The sequence below is a fragment of the Panulirus ornatus genome, chromosome 59 (genome assembly GCF_036320965.1).
Source record: "Panulirus ornatus isolate Po-2019 chromosome 59, ASM3632096v1, whole genome shotgun sequence".
Lineage (NCBI taxonomy): Eukaryota > Metazoa > Arthropoda > Malacostraca > Decapoda > Palinuridae > Panulirus > Panulirus ornatus.
The window spans coordinates 7,442,874-7,467,702 of record NC_092282.1 but is presented as its reverse complement, the minus strand read 5'-3'; the positions used below and the strand labels follow the sequence as shown (position 1 = coordinate 7,467,702).

General features: G+C 36.3%; 1 protein-coding gene across 16 annotated transcripts in view; it reads right to left on the bottom strand.

Moving 5' to 3' along the window:
- The window catches only part of LOC139767094 (uncharacterized), a 55,743-nt gene continuing 30,914 nt past the window's right edge, over positions 1 to 24,829 (bottom strand). For 8 of the 16 annotated variants that reach the window (XR_011716988.1, XR_011716987.1, XM_071696069.1 and 5 more), the window contains one exon: positions 1 to 3,177. Coding sequence is in view for 7 of the 16 variants with exons in the window: in XM_071696069.1 (XP_071552170.1) it covers positions 3,096 to 3,177 (82 nt within the window). In the remaining 9 variants the exon portion in view is untranslated. Of the gene's footprint in view, positions 3,178 to 10,805; positions 15,446 to 19,480; positions 19,825 to 24,829 lie in introns of those variants that run through there. The other 8 variants (XR_011716984.1, XR_011716985.1, XR_011716993.1 and 5 more) reach the window with 3 other exon arrangements.

Here is a 24,829-nt window from a genome sequence, read left to right as displayed (position 1 = left end):
GGGAATTTATCTTTTAATATTCTTTCAAATTTGTGAATACAGATTACTTCACATCAACAAAAAAATCGAACCATGCCATATAGTAAAGCAGTTATGAAATCACATAACACAAAAAGATACAATATGAAAATATCTTTAGCCATCTTCAGAAACAACTGTAAAAAAAAAATTACCATGACTATATTTACCCATCTTAAGGAACAACTGTACTTTCAAAGGAAATACAAAGCCCCATAAAAAAAAGATTTGAAAAACAAAGTAATTACATAATTTGGAAAAAATCCTTTACGACCTGTCACATAGGTCAAGGATGACATAACATATGCTGGTGTATAAATGTCTAAGGTTAACAGTATACACAGCTTTTAACATGCTTCATGTACTTTTTCACATCATTCACTTTCTTTTCTGCACTCAACCACAAGTGTTCAAATCTTTGGTCAAATGATCTGCTATAATCATCTAAATGCATAATAAGAGAAAGGACTGCAAACTTAACATGAGTCAAACTTAAAACAACTCAGCCGAGCCTCAACAAATGACTAAATATGAAAATTGCTCAAAGAATAATCAAACCCCTTAACTATACAATGCAAGAGTGGGGTCTGCAAGTCACTGATATGCATGGTCAAGTGCTGCCATCCTAGCCCAACTGAATCTACCTATCTGAATCACAGCTTTTACTTTACTGCACTTCTGCTAATATTCTTTAAATAACTGCCTATAACATGTGTAGTTAAAAAAATTGTAATTATGGACCTCAATCCAATAATTCTAAATTAAAGTCCCCCAGTCTGACATGGAACAGCCTATGCCAACTATCCCCAAATTTTTGATACCACACATAATGTACTTTTGTTAAACCAACAGCAGCATCATAAGTATGTGGTGAACAATAATATGTGGAGAGGATCGCTGAAAGGATTACGTTGTGAGTGTTACCAATTAACCAAATGCTGCCACTCATTGGACCATGCATCTCTCACCTTGAAACGGATCAAAAGAAAGCTAATTTTTCTCTCGATGCTCAATACAAAATGTAAAGAAGCACCTGGTAGTGACAGGAAAAACTACAAAAGGAATGTGTAAAGCCATAATGGTAAGTCGCTGTACTTCAAATTTTGGGCTGCTCTCCTTTCCTTAGCTCTAAAAATTCAAGAAAAAATAACTTTTCAGTAATAGAATGCATGATCCAATGATGTGGACAGACCCAGTGAGTTGGCATTTTCAAATGACAATTAGGGAATTCAAAATACACTAAACTACTTTACTTTTAATACAAAACTACTGCTAAATCACCTTTTGTATTAACTGTTCTGCTGAGCATCAAGAGCAGACTATACGATCACAAAAATGTCTCTTGGTACACTCTGATGTAGTAAGCACACTTCGTTTTTGTATGTAAGCTGACACCCTTTTCACAATTTACATAGATGACAGACAAAATTACCATGAGAGCATTATGTGATGCAAATTAATTCTCTCAATGCGAAGTATCTTCAGTTACTAATTCTTGGCTTTATGCTTAACAAAAATAACTTCTACAAGTAAACCAAAGGGGTAATTTCAACACATTCTCATTTTTCATACATATTTCCCATTTACCATATATATCAAAGAAAAAAAATATTGCCACATTTTAGTGGACGAATAATGAATGTGAAGCTGGAGCTTTATTGGGCTTTATTCCCTGTGGCCAGAAATTGAGTCGAGAGAATCCACTCTGAAGAAATGATAAACAGTATGCATAATGTCTTTAATCATCCTTCAGTGGTACTTAAGCATTAACATCTTCCTTATACTTGGGATGTAGATGGATCAAATGACTAAATAAACATTTCAGTAATGTTCTGCTAAGGACTATCAGTGGTTCTGCTATGGTAATATCCTAGATATAAAACTACAGAAATAACTATCAAAACAAAGTATATAATAATCTGAGCACAATGATTATAGTGCAGATACTGTCAATTCTTGATTACCTGCAATTCTTACACCCATTTGGGCCCATTATAAACAAAAAGTTGTTTCTTTCTGGAAAAGTGTCTACCAATAATGATAATCTCTGCATAGCAATGGATGTTTTAAATTTCAAGCTGATGTACAAGCAAACCAAGTCTTATGTATTTGTTCAATAACGGAATTCTGGGTTACAAATTCTTGAGAATCATCCATGAAGTTTTTAAACAGATGAAGGCATTACTACTAGTGATGTTCATGACCCATTTGCTCCATACATAATGTATCTTCCCCTAACCTTTTCAAAACACCATTCTGTGGGTGTCCCCTACCCTTTGTCAGCCTACTGGTCTTGGTTGGGTTGGGGACTTTCAGAAGATAAATAAAATCTCCCAAAATTGGTGCAGTTAAATGCACTTCATTTATCCCACGTGAAATGGAAGTAAGATGAAAAGATAGTTAAGTAGTAAGATTTTCAGTATTTACTGTTTTCAATGCATTTTCTAATAATCGTGAAAAGTATTTTAACTGTATTTGAACCAATACTAGTATATGAGAAACATTCTTCTGGCGAGCTTTAATATCTACAAACCCTAATATATGAGGCAAACTTGGTCTCCTTGTATCTACAGATAATTAAAGACTACAGCACGTGTAAAAAGAGTTTGTGCCTATCAAAGTTGCTGAATCTTGCCACAGTAAGCCCACTTCCAGTGAACAACAGCTAACGAAAATTATTAACTCAGGAACTCCTGGAGCATAAGTCTAACTGACATATGTCTTTAACAGGAAATATGTTTAATAATAATGAAATTTAAAAAGCTAGATCTGCAGGAAGTATATCATAATTTGTGCCAACTGTGACCACACTCAGTTTTCACAAACTCAGTAAATTTGAACCTTCATATTCATTATAGTCTTAGCAATGCAACTCATTAACTGAAAAGAAAGCCTCAGTTCTGAAGATTACAGCAGAGCCATTCTGAACTCCAACTTTTGGCCTGGAGTTTCTGCTTTGATCAGCTTATATATCTTGTTCCTCCAAATATTCTCTTTTGAAAACCACATTTGGTGGTTCAAGGAGGCTTACCAGTATACTGCAACCAAATCCACTTGAACCTTTGATGACCTGTTCCTCAGGAACGAGATCGAGACCGGGTATGGTGCCGGGAGCGCGACCTGGATCGCGACTTGTACCGTGATCTCATTCGATGGGCTCTGGAATGAAAAAAACACAAAACCAAAATTTCAAATCTGAAATCAATTGAGAATGACAAGACTAAGGTGTATTTACACTTGGCATATGTCAATATCAGAGCTATTACAAACCCTTGATTAATAAACCTTACAAATAACCTCACAAATCCTTTCAAGCAACAAACTACCAATTCCTTGATGAAATTGTCAACCATAATCTGGATTATCAAAGACAAGAAACTAATTATCATAGGCACCTAGCTTTATGAAAAAATTTTCTTTGCTAAAATTAACCAACCACGAAAAAGTAAACCAATGCGAATCAATTGAGTGTGATGCAATTTCAAATAATGCAGATAAGGTTTATGGAATCCTATAAACTTGATAGCCACTTTATCCAAATCCTGGATTATCAAAATATTGATGAATAACAATTTTTGAGGACGCAACGAAATCTCCATTTCTATGTTTACGCTTTAAAGCCTAAAAAAAAGTTTATTGAAAGATGTTTGTTTATTTTTCAATACCTAACTGCCTTTCTGAAAAGCAGCATGGTACTGTACAGTCTCAATGAAGAACTTATTGCCCAAAAAGGAGTCAGCCATTTTCCTACCTTTGACTGTAGTGCAACATCAAAGTTGTAGGAACTCAGTAAACAGGGGCCCTCGGATTACACGTAGTTATAGTAGTTATGATAATAATAATAATAATAATAATAATAATAAATACCACATCGTTCCAATTTACTCTATTCCTTGCACGCCTTTCACCCTCCTGCATGTTCAGGCCCCAATCGTTCAAAATCTTTTTCACTCCATCCTTCCACCTCCAATGTGGTCTCCCACTTCTCGTTCCCTCCACCTCTAACACATATATCCTCTTCGTCAATCTTTCCTAACTCATTCTCCCCATGAGACCAAACCATTTCAAAACACCCTCTTCTGCTCTCTCAACCACACTCCTTCTAACACCACATCTTTCTCACCCTTTCAGTACTTACTTGATCAAACCAACTCATCACATATTGTCCTCAAACATCTCATTTTCAACACATCCACCCTCCTCCACACAACCCTATCTATAGCCCACGCCTCTCAACCATATCACATTGTTGACACCACTATTCCTTCAATCATACCCATTTTTGCTTTCCAAGATAATGTTCTTGCCTTCCACACATTTTTCAACGCTCCCAGAACTTTCACCCCCTCCCCCACCCTGTGACTCACTTCTGCTTCCATGGTTCCATCCACTGCCAAATCCACTCCCAGATATCTAAAACACTTCACTTCCTCCAGTTTTTCTCCATTCAAACTTACCTTCCAATTGACTTGACCCTCAACCCTACTGTACCTAGTAACCTTGCTCTTATTCTCGCTTACTCTGAAGGGAAAAGGAAAGAAGGAAATAAGACACCAAACAGATGGAAGAATAAAGTGAAAGGGATTTTCTGTGCTCTAGGTCACAACATGCAGGAAGGTGGAAAGAGGTAAAGGATAGAATGAAATGGAGTTATGTGGTATACAAGGGGGGAAATGCTGTTGATGGACTTAACCAGGGTATGTGAAACAGCCAAGGGATAACATGGAAAGGTCTCTGGGGCTTGGTTGTTGATAAAAGCTGTGGTTCCAGTGCATTACACATGACGGCTAGAGAACAGATGTGAGCAAATGAGGCCGTTTCTTTGTCTGTTCCTTGCACTACCTCACTAATGCAGAAAATGGCAAATGAGTATGAAAGAAATATGAATATATATATTCACTTACAACCCAATCTAGAGGATACACCTCATCCCCTCTGTGGTATAGGGATTCTTACAGAAAAAACTTGAACAGGGAACAATACATTGAGAATGATGTATATCATTCACAAGGCAAATTCTGTTTGTCGTTTTTTTCTTTATCATACTTTGTTGCTATCTCCCGCATTAGCGAGGTTGCGCAAGGAAACAGACAAAAGAATGGCCCAACCCACCCACATACACATGTATATACATACACGTCCACACACGCATATATACACACCTATAGATTTCAACGTATACATATATATACATACACAGACATATACATCTATACACATGTACATAATTCATACATGCTGCCTTTATTCATTCCCAATGCCACCCCGCCAAACATGAGATAACAACCCCCTCTCCCTGCATGCGCGCGAGGTAGCGCTACGAAAAGACAACAAAGGCCACATTTGTTCACACTCAGTCTCTAGCTGTCATATATAATGCACCGAAACCACAGCTCCCTTTCCACATCCATGCCCCACAAAACTTTCCATGCTTTACCACAGACGCTTCACATGCCCTGGTTCAATACAATGACAGCACGTCGACCTCAGTATACCACATCGTTCCAATTCACGCCTTTCACCCTCTGGCATGTTCAGGCCCCGATCACTCAAAATCTTTTTCACTTCATCTTTCCATCTCCAATTTGGTCTCCCACTTCTCCTCGTTCCCTCCACCTCTGACACATATATCCTCTTTGTCAACCTTTGCTCACTCATTCTCTCCATGTGACCAAACCATTTTCAAACACCCTCTTCTGCTCTCTCAACAACACACTTTTTATTACCACACATCTGTCTTACCCTTTCATTACTTACTCGATCAAACCACCTCACACCACATATTGTCCTCAAATATCTTGATTTCCAACACATCCACCCTCCTCTGCACAACTCTATCCATAGCCCACACCTCGCAACCATATAACATTGTTGGAACCACTATTCCTTCAAACATAGCCATTTTTGCTTTCTAAGATAAAGTTCTCACCTTCCACACATTTTCCAACACTCAGAACTTTCGTCCCCTCTCCCACCCTGTGACTCACTTCCGCTTCCATGGTTCTATCCACTGCCAAATCCACTCCAGATATCTAAAACACTTCACTTCCTCCAAATTTCTCCATTCAAACTTACCTTGCAATTGACTTGTCCCTCAACCCTACTGTACCTAATAACCTTGCTCTTATTCACATTTGCTCTCGGTTTTCTTCTTTCACACACTTTACCAAACTCACTCACCAGCTTCTGCAGTTTCTCACCCGAATCAGCCACCAGCGCTGTATCATCAGCGAACAACAACTGACTCACTTCCCAAGCTCCCTCATCCACAACAGACGGCATACTTGCCCCTCTCTCCAAAATTCTTGCATTCACCTCCCTAACAATCCCATCCATAAACAAATTAAACCATGGAGACATCACGTATGTGCAGTTATTTTCTTTCTCTCCCATTTGTTGTACTCATTTTCCCTTTAACAATAAGAGACTCGTATACTGTGCAGGGATCTTACTTATAATTATTCTTATCAATTTGCTTGACTCTGAAATTAATGGACTTATATGTATGGCTTCCATCAAGGGATCTAAATGAAGATTCTGACACTGCTATACAAAGAGAAAGAGGATTTCTGTTTTAATCTTACCCAGTCAATCAATGTATACATTAATATAGGTTAATGCATATTTCTCAAGCACTCCCCATGTTATTCATCAATATTTCTAGGGTGCAGTCTTGGATTATTTCCAAATGGTTTCTGGTCCTTATATCATCATATATGTGAATATATCTTAAGCCATCAACCACTTCTGAGGGGAGGAATCCTAAGTTGAAGGGATAATCCTCTATACAGGTCTAATAATTGAATCCAATGCTCAAGAAATACGCAGACCACATTTTTTTCCCAATGTAAGCGATAAATATGACCATCTCGGATTCACAATATGTAAGTCTTTAGCCTAACTGCAGCAAGAAACCCATCTATCTATAAATCAAGGGGAGGATGATCAGCAGGGTTGACTGTGAATTTAAAGACCTCTCCAAGATTCAGTATCAGGTAGGCCCATGTGTGATTCATAGTCAGAGATGCTAACCACACCATGGGAGCTCAACCTCTTACACATTTCTACATATGTAATCATGAAGTCTGCATTAAAAGCAATCACAGTTATGTAGAACTCTCAAGGATACAATACTGCCTTCTCATCAGTACCATGAAAGGTTTTAAATGCTCTCAAAAATGCTTCAATCTTTCAAAGAGAAACAATAATGAAGTCAATAATCCAGCAAAACAAAATGCCTGAGCAGATCATGTTTTCATTGTTCCCAATACTATGATTCAATTCATGTAGTATCACTAATGAAGGAGTTACCCCCCTGATAACAGAATACAAAATGGGGCCAATGGGAATGCTATGCTATTTAACAGCAAACTTTTCATATTTCTACATGTTCCATTCATTAAGATATGACAGTACAATTCCTGTTAAGAACTTGAAGAAAGCAACACTAAATGAAGAAGGATATTTCCTCAACCACCATGACAAGCAGAGAAAATAATTCAAGGGGCTAATGATAAAAATGTAGCTGATCTGAAAGATGAAAGAAGTGACTCTATGAATGACCTGTGGAAAAGAACACATCCCTGGTAAATAAACATGGGATAAGAGTTTGGGGATTCTACCTTTAGTCAAACAAGGTGAGGAATATTTACCATGGCTTACAAAGCAACTTCTACAATCAAATTTGAAAGTGTTGTACATATTCTCATGTAAAAATATAAGAGTACCTATAAATCTTTAGCTACATTCACTCAATAACTTCCAATAGTCTTCCACAAAAAAACTTGTTTTTCAAATAACTTAGCATCTACCAAAATCAAACATTTTACACCTACTTTATAAACATAAATTGCAACTATTATCAAATTGTAAAACAAGGCACAAGATAATTTCTACAGTCTAGTATACAATTTGGGCTACTATCTTCATTACAATATATAAACCAGTTTCCACAATTTAATCATTTACACTACCAGACCTATACAAATACAAAAAACAAAATAAAGAAATTAAGAATTCTGGATGTCACTTGGCACATAATTGACTAACTCTTGTTACCTGTTACATCTTAAAGCTGAAATTTACTTAAATAATCCCATCCATATGAAACAAAAATATCCAATGCTATACATATCAATAACACGCATCCCTCAGGCAACATACAACATCATATCATTATACTTAAAATCCACTACAGTCCTCTTTATAGACATCATAATAAACAATAACATCCAATAAGATACATCTAAGCTGTCCTACTCTGACGTGCCATTCAATGTTGACTTGACCATACATAATATATTGTGCCCAACCTTATTCACTATGTCCTTATGTAGCACTCTCTAAATTGCACATTCCACACACTATAATCTCCTGAATTTTCTTTAATATCATGCAATTTCTTGGCATGTTTAACACTGCAACTGTTGCACTTGGCTTCTATTTTTCCTTAGTTCATGCAAAATACACATTTCAGCAAGATCAGATTTCTGAAGAAATGAATATAATTCAAGCAGAATTATACTTTCTTAGTCAGAAATTTTTCAATTTTTTCATGTGGTTCACCAACAATAATATGAACATCATCTAGCTCCTTCCTTGGTTTTGAAAACTGCATCCAACTCTTCATCTTTTTCATGCTAACGCATCATGTTCCACCTATAAAAGGATAGTAACCCGCAACCATGTCACATGTATTGTAATGTGAATCTGTGGTCTTTCTGCTTAGAATGATTCATAAAAAGTACACAACCACAGAGGAGCAGCACAAATTTAAAAATGGAACAATGGGTCAGGTTTCTTAAGCATCACCATAACCAGTGACATGTATTCCCTCTGAGTATCCATTAGGGTGACTCATGCAATCTCCTTCTTAAATCATTATCTCTAACCTTCTAATTATTTACTCTTCTTTACATAAACTTCATGATGTCCCAGTAATCAAGACTGATCCAACACTGGAATCCCAGTGCACCAGACTTCTTGGGGGTACATCATATCAAGAACGCTCTTTCTTATATCTGGTTCAATGCCCGAAGTAAAATGTCAAAAGCTAGTTATTCAACTAGCTTTTGGCATGGCAATGCCATTGTACATCATATAAACATAGCAGAATTCAACAGTATCCATCCTATTTTGGCTTGCAACTTGTTACAGGAAGTAACAATTCTCAACAGAGCAAAGGAACACATCACACATCAAATAAAATAAAATGGACTGTTTGAAAACTGTAACACCAAGATAGGGTAACAGAACTATTCCCTTGCAGTGAGATGATGATGGTTTTGAACTTTAGGGCACTGGGTGAAGAAGCTCCTTCTAAAGTGATGAATCTTGGACACTGTAACTTGAAACCACTCTTTTTTTTCTGTTTTCAGATAGTAGCATAAACAATTCTAAAATATATATATATATATATATATATATATATATATATATATATATATATATATATATATATATATATATATATATATATATCAATATTGAAGAAAAATGCACAATAGACAATCTCCCATATGGTGAGGTCAGGGTAAAAATCATGGACAAAATATATAGGAAAACTGAACATTTCAGAATATTGGTGAGCACTTCCACCATGTTACTTCTTTAAGACTACAAGTATCAATCACGGATCATTTGCTAAGTATGTAAGTCAATATTCTACATTAGCTCCAGATCTTCAAGATACAGTATGGACTTCAAATTTCTTTCTTATATTTTGCACAAAGCACCAAGAAGAATATGCACTGCTAAGTTTCATACACACAAATGTGTAGTTAATAGCATAAGAGATGGCTGAAGGAAAATCTTAACCTTCAGGAGATTTTCATCCAAGATTTGAGAAACAAAAATGTCCATAATTCAGTTTACCAAACTTTCTCATAGTTCACCAGATCTTTACAGAAATATGCAAAATTTATCTCTAAGTATGATATAAATTCTGCTCATTCACAGAAATAAGCAAAATCTATCTCAAATACTTCCCCTGCCAACCATCTAACACATTTAGGTGCAGAAAAGACCCCAAAAATGCTACACAACTCAAGTTTATCTATCTGGATACCAAGAAAAAAGAGAATGAGTTAACTAGAATTACACACATGGAGAGAGAGAGAGAGAGAGAGAGAGAGAGAGAGAGAGAGAGAGAGAGAGAGAGAGAGAGAGAGAGAGACAGAGAGAGAGACAGAGAGAGAGAGACAGAGAGAGAGAGACAGAGAGAGAGAGACAGAGAGAGAGAGACAGAGAGAGAGAGACAGAGAGAGAGAGAGAGAGAGAGAGAGAGAGAGAGAGAGAGAGAGAGAGAGAGAGAGAGAGAGAGAGATTTACAAAAGATTTCAAAAATGAAAAGCAGTCATTCCCCAATTATCTTTTTAATCTTAAAAAGTTTTTAGTTTTAATCCTGACAGCCCATCATTACCTTATTTTTCACATCCCCTTCACCTTTGTTACGACCATCAACCTAACTACAGTATATCCCTAGCACCTGCTCCCTTTGGGAATTCCTTCCAGGCGGTGGCCATGGCAAAGGAGCCTCCATACCTGGTGACCTCCAGTTCACAACTAATCCATCCCCATACAAGATGTCATCGAATTCAAATCTTTCTGCTTTCAAATGCCTCCTTTAGAGCCTGCTCAGCAAACTGCTACTATTTCAAAAATCAGTGCAATCTATAAATAACCCACTACCAAAACTAATAATTCATAAAAAATGTCCACTACCAAATCTAATAATTCATAAAAAATGTCATTGTAGAATTTTACAAAGTCTATGTAATCTTTAATACTTTTTCTTTGCATGGGACACCAAGTTTCCCTTGGAATAACTTCAAGATCAGTTGCAAAAATTAATTTTCATCATTATCAAAAGCTAATCTAACTCAGCTCAGCATATCATCAGTAATCCTTACAATCTTTTTTACTGTAATTCATCTTTCAAACTCTAGGGAAGTAACACCAAAACTGAAAAACATTGGCCTTATTTGAAAGTATATATTCTAACCATCATGTATAAAGTACCAAAACCAAATCCTACCATCCAAAACCAAACCGCACACAATAACTCACTCTCACGAGACTGCCTTATGTAGTTAGGCGAACATGTATAATGTGTGTGTATGTGTTATTTTTATGACTGCTGTTATCCACATGAGCAGGGTAGCACCAAGAATCACCATTTCCTGCATGAGCAAGGTAGTGCCAGAAAATACAAGAAAAAATATCACCTTACACCCACTCTCCAGCTTGAAATATGTTGTGCTTCAAAACCACAGCTTGCAAGCCACAACCAGGCCCCACATACATTTCCATGGTTTACCTCAGATGCTTCAAAAGCCATGGTGAAGTCCACTAACAGCATGTCAACCATAGTATATTACATCATTCCATTTCACATGCACACCATTCACCCTCCTGCATGTTTGGGTGTGCTTCCTCAAAATCCTTTTCACTCTATCCCTCCATCTTTAGTTTGGTCTCCTCATTCTCCCTGTTCCCTCCACTTCTGTCACATATATACTCTGTCAATCTTTCCTATCCCATTCTCTCCATATGTCCAAACCATTTCAGCACACACTCTTCAACTTTCTCAAACATACTCTCTTTATCACCACACCTCTCTCTTACCCTTTCATTCCTTACTCCATCATATAACCTCACATCACATACTGTCCTCAAAACTTTCATTTCCAGCACATCTACCCTCCTCTATTCTGTTGGTGTATATACATCTGTCTGTCCATCGACATGTTTATCACATTATCGGAGCCACATGAGATCAAAGTCCATGCTACCCACACCAAGATAAATCTGGGACACACGTAAAAATACCAAAAGTCTTGTGTGTCTTTCAACATCCATGTGTTCAAGGCAGCCAGACACCCTTGCCAGGGTGTATATACATTTCTTTATCCATCAACATAGAGAAATGTATTCATACTTGCTGCCCTCATGCATTCCCGTCGCCACCCTGCCACACATGAAATGGCACCCCCCTCCCCCCATGCACGCATGAGGTCGCGCTAGGAAAAGACAACAAAGGCCACATTCGTTCAAACTCAGTCTCTACCTGTCATGTGTAATGCACCGAATGCAAACTCCCTTTCCACATCTAGGCCCCACAAAACTTTCCATGGTTTACCCCAGACGCTTCATATGCCCATCAACAGCATGTCGACCCCAGTATACCACATCGTTCCAATTCACTCTATTCTTTTGTCGATCTTTCCTCACTCATTCTCTCCATATGTCCAAACCATTTCAACACAGCCTCCTCTGCTCTCTCAACCACATTCTTTATACATCCTCATCTGTCACATAAGTCTATGTTTAGTGAAAGTGAGCACGGAAAAGAGATGCAAGTGAAGAATTACCAAAAGAGACTGGGTGCAGATCAGCAAAAGGTGAGAGTAAACAGTAGGGGGAACAGGTGAGGAATGGAAGATGCTTATAAAAGCAGTACTGGTATGTACAAATGAAGTGTGTAGCATCTGGCAGGTGGAAAGACTACAGGTGAGAAATGGTAGTGAGCGGTGAGATGAAGTATAGTTGATCGTGAAAGGCAAAAGAGAGGTGTATGAGTGGTACTTATTGTGCAAGGGAAAGCAGCAGGAGGTCAAGAGGAGGGTACATAGGTTGAAAAAGAAGGCAAATGAGAGCTGGGTTGAACAATCATCAGTAAACTTCAGAGAATAAGACGATTAAGAGAGAAAAATATAAGAACAAATGGAAGCATCTGTGAAAGGGAAACAGGGGAAAATGATAAAAGGTAGTGATGAAGTAAGGGGCAGGTAGGGAGAATATTTTGAAGAAATGATAACTGTTTGACAACAAGATGGCAAATATAGGATGAATGGGTTGAGGAGGCGTGTGTAGTGAGAGAGTCATGGAAAGTGGGTTGGTGAAGATATAACAGGAGGTAAAGGCCTTGTGTAAGATGAGATGTGGCAAGACAGCAAGAGTGAATGTTGCTGCAGCTGAATTTTTCAAGAAAGGAGGCGACTGTGTTGCTAAATGGATACTGAAGATTTTCACACGTATGGATCACGGATGAGGGGCTTGGGGAGAGAGAAAGGCAAGTCTTTGAACTACTGAGGTACAAGTTTGTTGAATACATCTGGTAAGTTGTGGAATATAGGGGATAATTGTGCTGTTAATGGGCTGAACTAGAGCACATGAAGCAGTCATGAGAAACTACAAAGGTCTGAGCAGCATTGTTGTAGATATGGTGCTCTGGTTTCAGTGCATTAAACATGATGGTTTGGGAAAGGATGTGAGCAAATGAGGCCATTTCTTCACATCCCTGATGATACCTCGCAACAGCTTTATACGAAAAAAGCTATCTATTCAGGGGCTAACATCTACTCATTTCCCCGTTTCTTTCCTTTCCCTCCAAAAATTTACCCACAGTAATTACTACCCTAAACATACTTGTCCCTTCATGGGATCAATATATTTCTCTCCCTTAAGCCTAATAATTATTGATCAATTTTCATCCTTTTGTCTACTCCTCCAGGATGGGTTCTACCCCAATATCCAGTCACCTCCAATTCCAAAGTCCTTTACTGAGTATGAGTATGCTATTTCATAAACCTTATCATTAAATATAAACAAAGTAACCATACATTCTGCATCAGATGCCTTGTGAGAACAATTATACATATCTTCCGTTACAGGGAGTTTTCATAAAAAGAAAAACTGTACTGACCTTACTTAATCAAAAACAAAGCTAGTAGATCATAAATAAAGTAACTAAAATCCTAGCTCCCACAAGATTTCATTCTTATTTCTATATACTGATGAAACAGCAGCAGCTCTTAAGACTGAAAACTGAAGTTAACTTCTACTTGAAAATAATTTATAAAAATCCCCACATTCCTATTGATCACGCATGGTGAGTAGCTCAATCTCTTTATCTATACACAAGAATTTTACTATATTCTAAGAAGAACATTAAAATCTTATCTGCACTGAGAATCCTGATTCAAAGGAAGACTTACCAAAAATAAAATAAAATACAAGTCAAACACATATCTGTACTTCAGCATCACATGCTCAAAACATTCATCCTTTCAAATTCATCTAGCTGATCAGTTGGACCACCATACTTTGCTTTGTTAATAGTACACAACCTTAGTGACTTCTCAGCCTCATACAACTAAGTGCCCTGAGCCATTTAGATTCAGCTGAAAACCAAAAATATTCAGTTAACAAACCTAAACCCACCACCAGCAATGCAAACACATTCATTACAGAGCTGGTTACTCAAATATGAGAGTATTATGGGCACTGGGACACCAGTATGAAGCATGCAATAGGACAAACAGGTGGCAAAAGCATGTGTCTTAGAAATATATCCTATTAGAGTGATAAGGTTTAATCTTGAAACTGATGTCCTGTTAATGGCACTCATTAAACATACTGACGATGTTTTCATTTTTAGTGGGTTTGGTGACCACTGACTGACTGATTGTAACAACTCTTTTCATACCAGACTTTGTGAGGAACCTGTAATCATATGATTACATCCATTGCAACTCCCCTCATCAGAGAGCCAGAGAATACTGCCATAGTTATCTGGTGACCCATCACTGCAAGGAGAAATCCTTCTTTAGCAGCAGAGAGAATTTTCCCAATTCATGACTGTATGTGGATATGAGTTCCTTAATAGCAACAGAACATATCTCATTCTTTCCTTCAATTTGGATACAAGTGTAGTTTTGCTGATGATGTGCTTAGTATGACTTACATAATACGATGAAAAAACTGAAATATGAGCAAACTGGGATCCTATTTCATAATCCCCAATGTTATATAGAACCCTGCACATATAAATGTGCATGTGAGAAAATTACACAATGATATAACAGATATCAACCCTGGTGGAGATATTTCAAACAGTGCTCAACATGGAAAAAATGTGAATATAAAAAAATAAAATTGAAAGGCCAGTCCAAGGTATTCATTCTGAATACATCATGCTAGTTGGAGAAGTCTTAATAATTGGTGAAATGCTTTATTATTGTCTATCAAAGGCTACTAATGAACTAGTCTAAATAACTGGGTACAACTTTCTTATCTTTCCTTAGGCCAAGAATGTGCAGTGTCATTCAGCATATTTCAAGAAAACTGGAAAGTGCTTCACTTATGTGCATCAAGTATCAACACAGCTGAGTGGATGAGAGGTGACAGTGGGCCAGGTGAGAACAGACTAGGGCAGGTGGATAGATGCAACAAAGGACATGGTTAATACGGAATATGGTATAGAAATATTCAAACAAGAAAAAATACTATAAGTGAACAATTTAACTCCATGATAAATGTAAACTTTTGGAAAGTTTTTGATTGCTTTATTTCTTGAAATGTTATCTTCAATTTCTACAGAGTTCCCAGTCTTACTTGTGACTATAAAATTCAGATGTGGTAAACCCTGAAAGGAAAAGAAAATAGTGTATATATAGCTGGCAATACATTGTTCACTGAAAAATTTTATCAGAATCAAAACCAAGTATTATCTATGATAATTACTACAAACCTAGATATGTAAAGAACTTTACTTTCTTTTTCTACAAGGTCTTAAAAGTTCATCAATTTCACAAAGAAACTGTCCACATGTTCATCAGGCACATTTTCACTACCACATCATCACAATTACAGCTCTGAATTTGCTTTAATATTCTGTTCCTTAATGATGATGATACCCTCATACTACCGAAAGGATTTTACTCAACATACATTTAAGTATTATTCAATAATCAATGTGTAGGTGTTGCACTTCTTTGTCTTTAACCCTGAAGAAAAATATAAGAATAATGCTACCCAAACCTAAATCACTGGCTTGAAAAAAAAAAAAAAAAAAAAAAAAAAAAAATTCTGGTGGTTAAAATTCCAAATCTAATTTCTTTCTTTGTGCTTTGTTAGCAACTTGACGCATTTTTTTTTCAAAACGGAAATTCTTTTGCTCACATTTTAAGAAAAAACATTTACTCACGCCGCCCCTAAAGCTTCTAGATTCTATTCTTGAATCATGGCAATCCCAAGAGGACACTAAAGGTAAGTTTTAAACTGAAAATACAATCTGAAATCACCAAGCTTTCCAGAGCAACTCTGTAGCCTCTTTTGGATTTGTGCATAATACAAACAAATCTATCATACATACCATTAGAAAAAAAGGAAAACTTGAAATGTTGTGGTGGCTTAGTTAAGCTCTCTCAGTAAGTAAGAGAGAGAGAGAGAGAGAGAGAGAGAGAGAGAGAGAGAGAGAGAGAGAGAGAGAGAGAGAGAGAGAGAGAGAGAGAGAGAGCAAATACTGGTGTGTACACATATTTCTCTTGCCATAGAGGAAAAGAGGGTACTCTGTGTAGTTGGGAATACATAACTATTTTACCAATACACACCTAGGTCTAACTCACATGAATTCACTTACTGTTCTTACATTACCTAAAGATGCAATATGGGGGGAAAGGTGTACTGCATCTTTGGCAGAAAGACATTCAAGTTGGGAGAGACTGTAAATATCTTTGAAAAGAACTGTTTCCAGTTCCAAGCTCACTAAGTTAAACAAAATTAAGGCACAAAAGTCTGGCATAATAGTAATCATCAAGGCATAATAAAAGCTCAGTTATGCTGGAGCACCTCCAGTGTATCCAGTTCCCATGGTTACAACAGATTCTCTATTTGAGATGCTTAACCATGTCTTCTGTTGATCCAATACCAAGTTTTATACCATCCTTTCAGTCAAGAAGTTGACCAAATGGATGGCCTATCATCCCATTTGTTCCCACTTCAACATGGTAATCCTTAAATAGCTATAACTATGCCTAATACTGGCATCCCACTTAATACACTAGGTGAAACTACAAAAAATATAATCCTTAAATTTGTGGTATTCATAAAAAGGAATACTGTATATGGGCCTTTCTAGAAAGTATGGTCAGAAAACGTTTAGACCTTAAACACATTAACAACAGTACCCACATGTGAAACAGTAAATTTAGCAAATAATGGATTTTTTACTGCCCAATAATTGAGTTTAATAATAGAATCATATAAATAATCCTCTAGGCTAGATAAAACAGCAATGCATGCCATGAACTAGATGGAAAACAATCAAATACATATGAAGGAGCCTGAAAATCACTCAGATATGGGTAAATGAACTAAGAATATGGCTAATTAAAGAGGATGATAGGTATGTGAGGGTATGTTTTATATTAACTCATCTTTATACCCATTACGGCAAAAGTTTTAATTTTGCCTCTACTCACTTCCAGTCCTCTCTCTAGAGTCAACTGGTAATCACAAAAAAAAATCTCTCCCAGGAAATACCAAATGCTCATAATCAAGCTGTGCCGACTGGCTGGCCATGGGCTCAAAAACAAATTTTGATGGGATATCCTAGCCATCCCTGGTATATGAAACAAACCTATAAATGGTTTTGGGGAATTAGTTAAAAGCATTATGACAGTTGACAAGAAAAGAAATAATGTTACAATCCACCATACCATTTCAATTTTTGCCTCCCGTAAAGCTACATATCATAGCTTTTGCCTTGTTAACAAGAGAAAAATATCTTGACAAGGTTTTTCATTGCAATTGGGTTCCTCATCATTCTTGGTTTTAAATACGTGGTATTAGCTATATAAAGCTTTCCAGACATCTAAATTGGGCCACCCATTCAACCTTCCAGGATATCCTGCTGATTCATTTATCAGTGATGAGTCATACTCAGTTTTCTCTTGGTTTTTGAATATCAATCATACCCCATGTTCTTCAAATTGTATGATAACTCTACTCACTCTGCATGTGATTCATATCTCTACTAAGCAGTGTAATCTCTACAGATCCATCAGTATCAGAGATGTACCTATCTTCATTACTAAACTGCTCCTGATGAGTTTAAGAATAACAGATATTTCTGATTTTACATCCAACATTTTAGATTTCACATTCACAAAACTTTAGATTAATTCTATGAATGAAAACTCTGCCCCAAAATAGTTTCTTAATGTGATTATTACCTTAACAACGGTATATGCATTTGAAAGACTACTCTCATAACTTCACAGCACCACTGTGCATATCCTTCAGTCAAGAGTAAGACACAACTTTCTTTAATCATTTCTTTTATATGGCTTCTTTCTTTGTATTAGTAAACAACATTTTTAGACCTCACAACATAATCAAGATGCACTCTTACAAATGAGTTATGTGGGGTTAATATAAGCTGCTTTGCAATGAATGCTTCTTACAGTGAATACTGACACTGTTAGAATTCTGAGAGGCAGCAAATAATTTTCTGAACTTTATATGAATTTTCTATTTTCATCTAGAAAATGCACTGCTGATATCTGTCTAACATAATCTGACACTTCTCAGACCATATAATCATCATTATTAGGCAACCCTAGTACCCCTTTCAGGTGCTCCTGCAGTTTCAAGGCTCCTTTGGGAAATAATCTTCTTAAAAGAGACATACCCCTTTTCATTCACCAAAATGATACAGCTTCAGAGATGATGACTTTTCACTCAAGAAATAACCAAATGTAGGTTGAACTTGAAAACATGTATTTTGTATCATTAACTTCAGAGTCTGGTTTCTCAGACCTATTTCAACGTTCTTTATATAATGGAAAGAATTGGGCAGTGAACAAGCCTTAAAATTACATCACTGGTTGCACTTACAAATTCCATTTTTTTCCACATAAAACTTGGTTTTCAATTAGTTAGAGTCTTTTTGCAAATGCAGACTTCAAATAAAGAGTATTTACTTTGCAAAACAATCTTTCTTGTGAAGCCTTATCTAAGTCTTTTGGAATATCCTGATAAATGAAATACGATGCTGAATTTCTATTCTAGTCATGAATTTCATTTAAAAGTTTCAGTGAACTTGGCAAGACAAGATCTGTTTACATGCCATTTTCACTATGATATTTTCGTTTCCAAGACATTCATATATCATTTATACGATTTCATCATTCCCCTGAGAAACAAAATGAATGACGAGAGTAAAAGAAAATGACAATGCATGCACTCAAATGTGTGTGTGTGTGAGTGTGTGGGGAAAATGAGCAATATCTTGTGATTTCCTTATAAGTACAGAACAGGGAAGGAGTTTTACACTCATGGGACCCCCATCTCTTGAACATTTTTTATCATATAACATATATAGCTTTTTAATTTCTATTTGCTGTATGCAATAACGTGTAAGCAAGAATACATGTATGTGTTTCCAGGTAATGATTGGCTGCTCATGAGTCAGCAGATGTTGTTGGGAGTTATGCACTTCTGTCCAGCAATTTAACTTAACCAATTATGAAGGTCCAACTGCCTAGCCAGGCAAATAAGAAAGCATGTCTTTTGAGCACTGCTAAATACAAAAGAAATAATAAATAATATATGAGATATATATATATATATGCAATTACTTATTCTTATCTATAACACAGTATCTTGAGAACTTTACCATCTCCTACTGTGTAATTAGCATCCTTCGCTATCTCCTATCACAGTCCTTAAATCATCTCACACTGAGGGTAGGAGTCCTTGCCATCTTTCACAATGCATGATGAGTCCTCTACCATCTCACTCTGTAAGTCGAGTTCTTTACCATCTCCCAATATGTAGTCCATTACCATGCCACACTCTGTAAGTAGATTACTTTGCCATCTCCCATGTAGAATGCAGATTTCCGTATCAAGCCTCACAGTCGACTTCTTCACCGTCTTTCAACCCATACGTTGACAACAGTAACACAAACACACGACTCAAAATTAATCCCTAAGCTGTGGAACCCGCCATATCACATGTCTGAAATTAATCGATGAATGAAAATGATTATTTAAAAGATCATTATACATTCAACAAGCAGTTCTGCTACAAAATGCTATTTACGGAATAAATCTTAACATATGTGGGTAGGGGGCAGGTGTGCATGTCGAAATAACTGGACACAGTAACCATTACTAATTTAATCTACAATCTGTAGCCAACTTTAGACCAAAAACTATTGGGATGAGTCATCAAGATGAGTTCTCACCAGACAGAAGATAGGTACTACAAATTGCAAAAATACTTTCACAAACAAAAGATCTTTACCTCCATTTTGAACCGAGATGGAATATATCTGCCTAATTTCTGTTGTAAGGAGATCTCTCTCTCAAAAACAACTAAACTAAATGACACACTGCAAATCTACAACCCCAATTAATATCACCTAATTAAAAATTAATTTTACTGACTGATTACTTAAAATAATCAGCCACATTAACACCTACTGTCTTCCAACTGAATATCTTGTCTTACTTTCAAATGGCTCTTAGTTAAAATAAGTGGTTTCAGCTATCAAAGAATTGTCTTCATTTATATAAATTAAGTTCTATCTGACAGATTAACTTAATTAAAACCGTTCTTATGCACATAAGTTTTCTGAAAATGCTCTAACTTTCCCTCTTACTCTTGTACGCATTTCCTGCTATTTAGGCAGGGTGGTCAGTAATTTTCCATATGTAATCTATCAGTTACTGACATTGTCCATATTTCCATGCAGCATAGACAAAAAAAAAAGCAAAGTTCAAAACATTTGCAAAATATTTCATAAAGCGAAGCAATCGCCACATGCTTCACTAATCAATAAGGAAGACCTCAATAAGTATACACAAGGTATGAGGAAGAAAGTGTAGAGAAATATATGAGAAACATAAAAACTGACAAAGGGGATATTGGAATCATTGTAGACTGTTCAGTTTGAGAAAGTGTAGCACACTAGCAAAAGACACTGTAGTATGAAAAAAGCTAAGAAAACCACCAGCGGAGGAAAAACAATTTTCTCCCATGGTAGTACATTCCTAGGCAACTAAGGCCAACTGATCACTTCCTGTCCATTTCATGTTAAAATGATTTCTCCAATTGAATAAAGGTTTATAAATAAACCTTAAGACAAAATTTCTAAAAAAAATTTCATATATCAAAGGGTTCGAAATGATACATCCATATAAAGAAATACTGTTACCTAAATGTGCTGCCACCCACTGATTTATGATCTTTCATTTCCTGATTTCTACTTGAAGTGTTTCCAATTAATATTAAGGATATACAGACTAACCTCCAAAGATTTCAACACTCCAATGTAATAAATATAACAAAGAAAAAAAATCAAATTAAAAGATTTAATGTTACATGTTTTTCCTGAGATCCAAAGCTCCTGCTTAATAGCTTTTGGTTATAATTTAGATGCATGATTTAGCAAAGACTGTTCCCTATGACTTACAGCCCTCTCTCTGCATGAACAGAGCACACCAACTGATGATTATTAAAGATCACGAGAAAATGGCACAAACACTCACAACCACCAGTGTCCAACCCCGCAACTGTCTCAAGTCACTTGCTACACAATACTACATAACCCCATGATCAGTAAGTATATTCAATACTCTCTCAGTGTCCAGCTCACTGAAGATACTTCACTCTGATAATGAGTTGGTTGGTTCAGTTTGGCAATGTAAAATATCACCTCTACACACAAATTCTGCCTACTGCTCTATGAATTCATCAGAACCACTTCATATGTATATGCAGTGTATTTAACACTATAACAAGGTGTGCCTATGGCATTCAATATACATATTCTGATGTACCCCTTGCAATTCATGCTCATTTTATGAATGAATCAAGTGTCATTATTTGTAATGAGTCACAACAGCATTAGTAACAAAAGAATATCTATACAATGCACAAGTTTGTAGTATTGCACTGCAAGTGTCCTTTAAGTATCATCATGTAAATATGTACCTGGAGGTAATGATATAACTCATGTATAACAGAGACATTTCTCTGCTAAACATAAAACATCTAAATTACAACACAAAATGCTCCTCCACAAAAAGTAAAGCATTTAGGACCCTGTGACATAGTATTAAATTTAAGCAAAATATTCAAGCCATCTTTATATGATTTTCAAAATTTCAAATCAAAGTAACAAAGTTTTATGCTACTTACCAGCTGCTGTAAATGAACATGCAACTATGATGAGACATTTATGCAAAATTATCTAATCTTGAAAAAAATGCGGTTACCCAAAACTAATCATAACCTAATAATCTTACATTAATCATGCAATTTCTTTTTATGAATGAAATTTAAAAGCTGGAAACAAAATACAAAAAAAAAAAAAAATCTTCATTCAGACTTGAATTTCCAAATCTTTATATGTCAGGATACCATCAAGCCTAGCCAATTGATGGAATAAAAATCTAATCAGAAAATACCTTAATGCACTATATTCAAATCATACTAAACCTTTCTCAAAACCTGAACTCATATCAGCTGATATCCCTTTTGCTAATCCCTCCTAAGTAAGACTAGTTTACACACAAAAAAATTTTAAGTTCAAATGGTTTCCTTCACTTCCTACTTATTAGTCTTTTTATTCCCAAACCCCCTTTTCATTACCTGGAAATAATGTTAAATTGCACCTGTTTGCTGCACTACATAACCACCCTCTCTTTAGTTATCCTTTGGCTTAAAGCCAGCTGACATGCACTATTTACAATGAAATGAGGTGGACACCATGTCAATTCAAACAATGAGCCTAATGGCAAGGGCATCCACAAAATGTACAGGGAAAGAATTCAGGTTTATCAACTGAAGTCAAATAAGTGATGGGACTGTAAGAAAACATTTCTTGAGTGTTAATATCTTGGATGTAACTACAGCAGGTTGACCAAATTACAGGACAGAAAGCTATCAGGCAGAAACCTTTTTTTTTTTTTTTTCCAATAATCATCTTATAAGGCATGTCTAACATAGGTAGGTGGGTTTGTCTAATAAAAGAATGAAGGCTGGTCTTGTCAAGGACTGGAGGCCAACGTATGAAAAGATTTGCAGGCTTACACAGTAAAAGACAGCCTACACAGAACAGGTATGGTAATCTGGTTAAGTACTGCAGAGCACAATGCCAACTAGTAAATGAGAATGAAGGCCTTATCAAGTAGTACAGGACTGAATACCTTGATAAATGAAAACTGGCCAACTCAGTCATGAATTCAAATACTGCATCTGAGGGCATGTGGCAATAAAGTGGATGACTATAGAAGGGTCCAGCACAAAATTTTTTTACATTTGATATAAAATGGTGAACATGATGTGATGGAATAGTAATGGGGTTAAGAAAGAGACAGACAGACAGACATGAAGTTCATCATGTAAACTTTTTCCTCAATCAGAGCAAAGAAGCATGGGCAGCATCTAATATTTCATACTCTTATTTGCTCCACAATACAAGATAATATGTTATTAATGTTGTCTTGGCTGTCATGAATCATTTGCCATCTGCTTACACAAAGTAATACGCTGTCAATTGGATGAGTTACCTCTGGAAGAACATTATATACAAAGGGTAATGGTAAAAAGGAAGGTAAAGCTAAAATTATATGAAACATAAGGAGAAATAGTAAAGTGACAATACTGAATGGACAGGGAGGAGTTTGAAGATGCCTAGTAGACTATCAAGGTAAGTCATATAGATGTGGCTAAAGAAGATTAATAGAGAAGCAATTCTTTTACTCTTCCCTTGGTACTGTATCCACCAGTATTTGAGACAACAGGCTATATCTTAGATTATCAGAATAACAGTCCAAGTTCAAGGAAACATGACGGCAGGGTTCAACTAAATATATCTAACGAACTGACAACTTAAACTTTCTCCTAAGTATTTTCCTACAATCAGTAATGGAGTAGAGAGACAAATGAAGAATATAGATTAGGAGTGACAAACTCCTTATTCTCATGGTGAGTTTGTTGACAAAGCTCAAAATCTTGATAATCACACCACATCCAAAAACATAAGCTTAGTGGTTATTTCTATCTCCTTCCTAAAATCTGTTCAGGCCCCATTCATCTATCTCCAAATTTTCCCATAAATGTTCCCAATTTCTATCCCAGCTTCCCTAAAAAAGTCAGTTTCTGCTCAGCATTTCTTTCTTATTCTATTAAACACTCCTATGTTTTATCAACCTGAATTTTCATGCTGTGTCACTGTTCAACCTCTATCCAAAACTGAATTACACAATTACACTTATTCAGCTTCATTCTTATCCTTCCACATCAAAAACTGTGCAGTCACTATCTAACCCATTTTCTAAGACAGACTGCAGAGTTCTAAAGTCACTTTTTGGAAAATTAACACATACTCATACCAGTTAGTCTTTCACCACTGAGGATATCAACAAATGCAGCACTTTCAACTAACCATACCCTGTGTCTTTTCTTCCTTTTCAGGACTGTGAAACAGGCTGGAACTTTTTCACATACAACAGAATATATTTCTAAACATTTCCTATGCCCATCTATATAACTATTTAAAGTTATTTCAGTCCTTAGACTTTAACACCTTTTGTTGGTATTAAAGGATCATTTCAACCCCTATGGCTCAACCTGCATCCAAGCTTCTGGCAAACAGCTGTTACTGACCTTATAACATCCAAATTTCTCCTTTCACACACTCTCCCAAACTCAAAAACCAACTTCTGTAGTTTTTCACTCAAATCTGCCACCAGCAAACAGTAACTGACTCACCTGCCAAGCTTCCCATCCCTGACACATTGCACTTAGACCTGCCCCTCCCCAAAACCCTAATATACATACCATAGAAGGTGACCAAGAGATGCAGGAGCAAAGGGGTGGAAATCCTCCCCTCCTGTATTACTTGAGAGGGGGGGGGGGGGGAATTCTTTTCTCTAAGACTAGTCATCTATTCTTGACAGCACCTTACTCTCGAGGGAAATAGCAAAAATACATGAAAGAAAAATATTGAAAA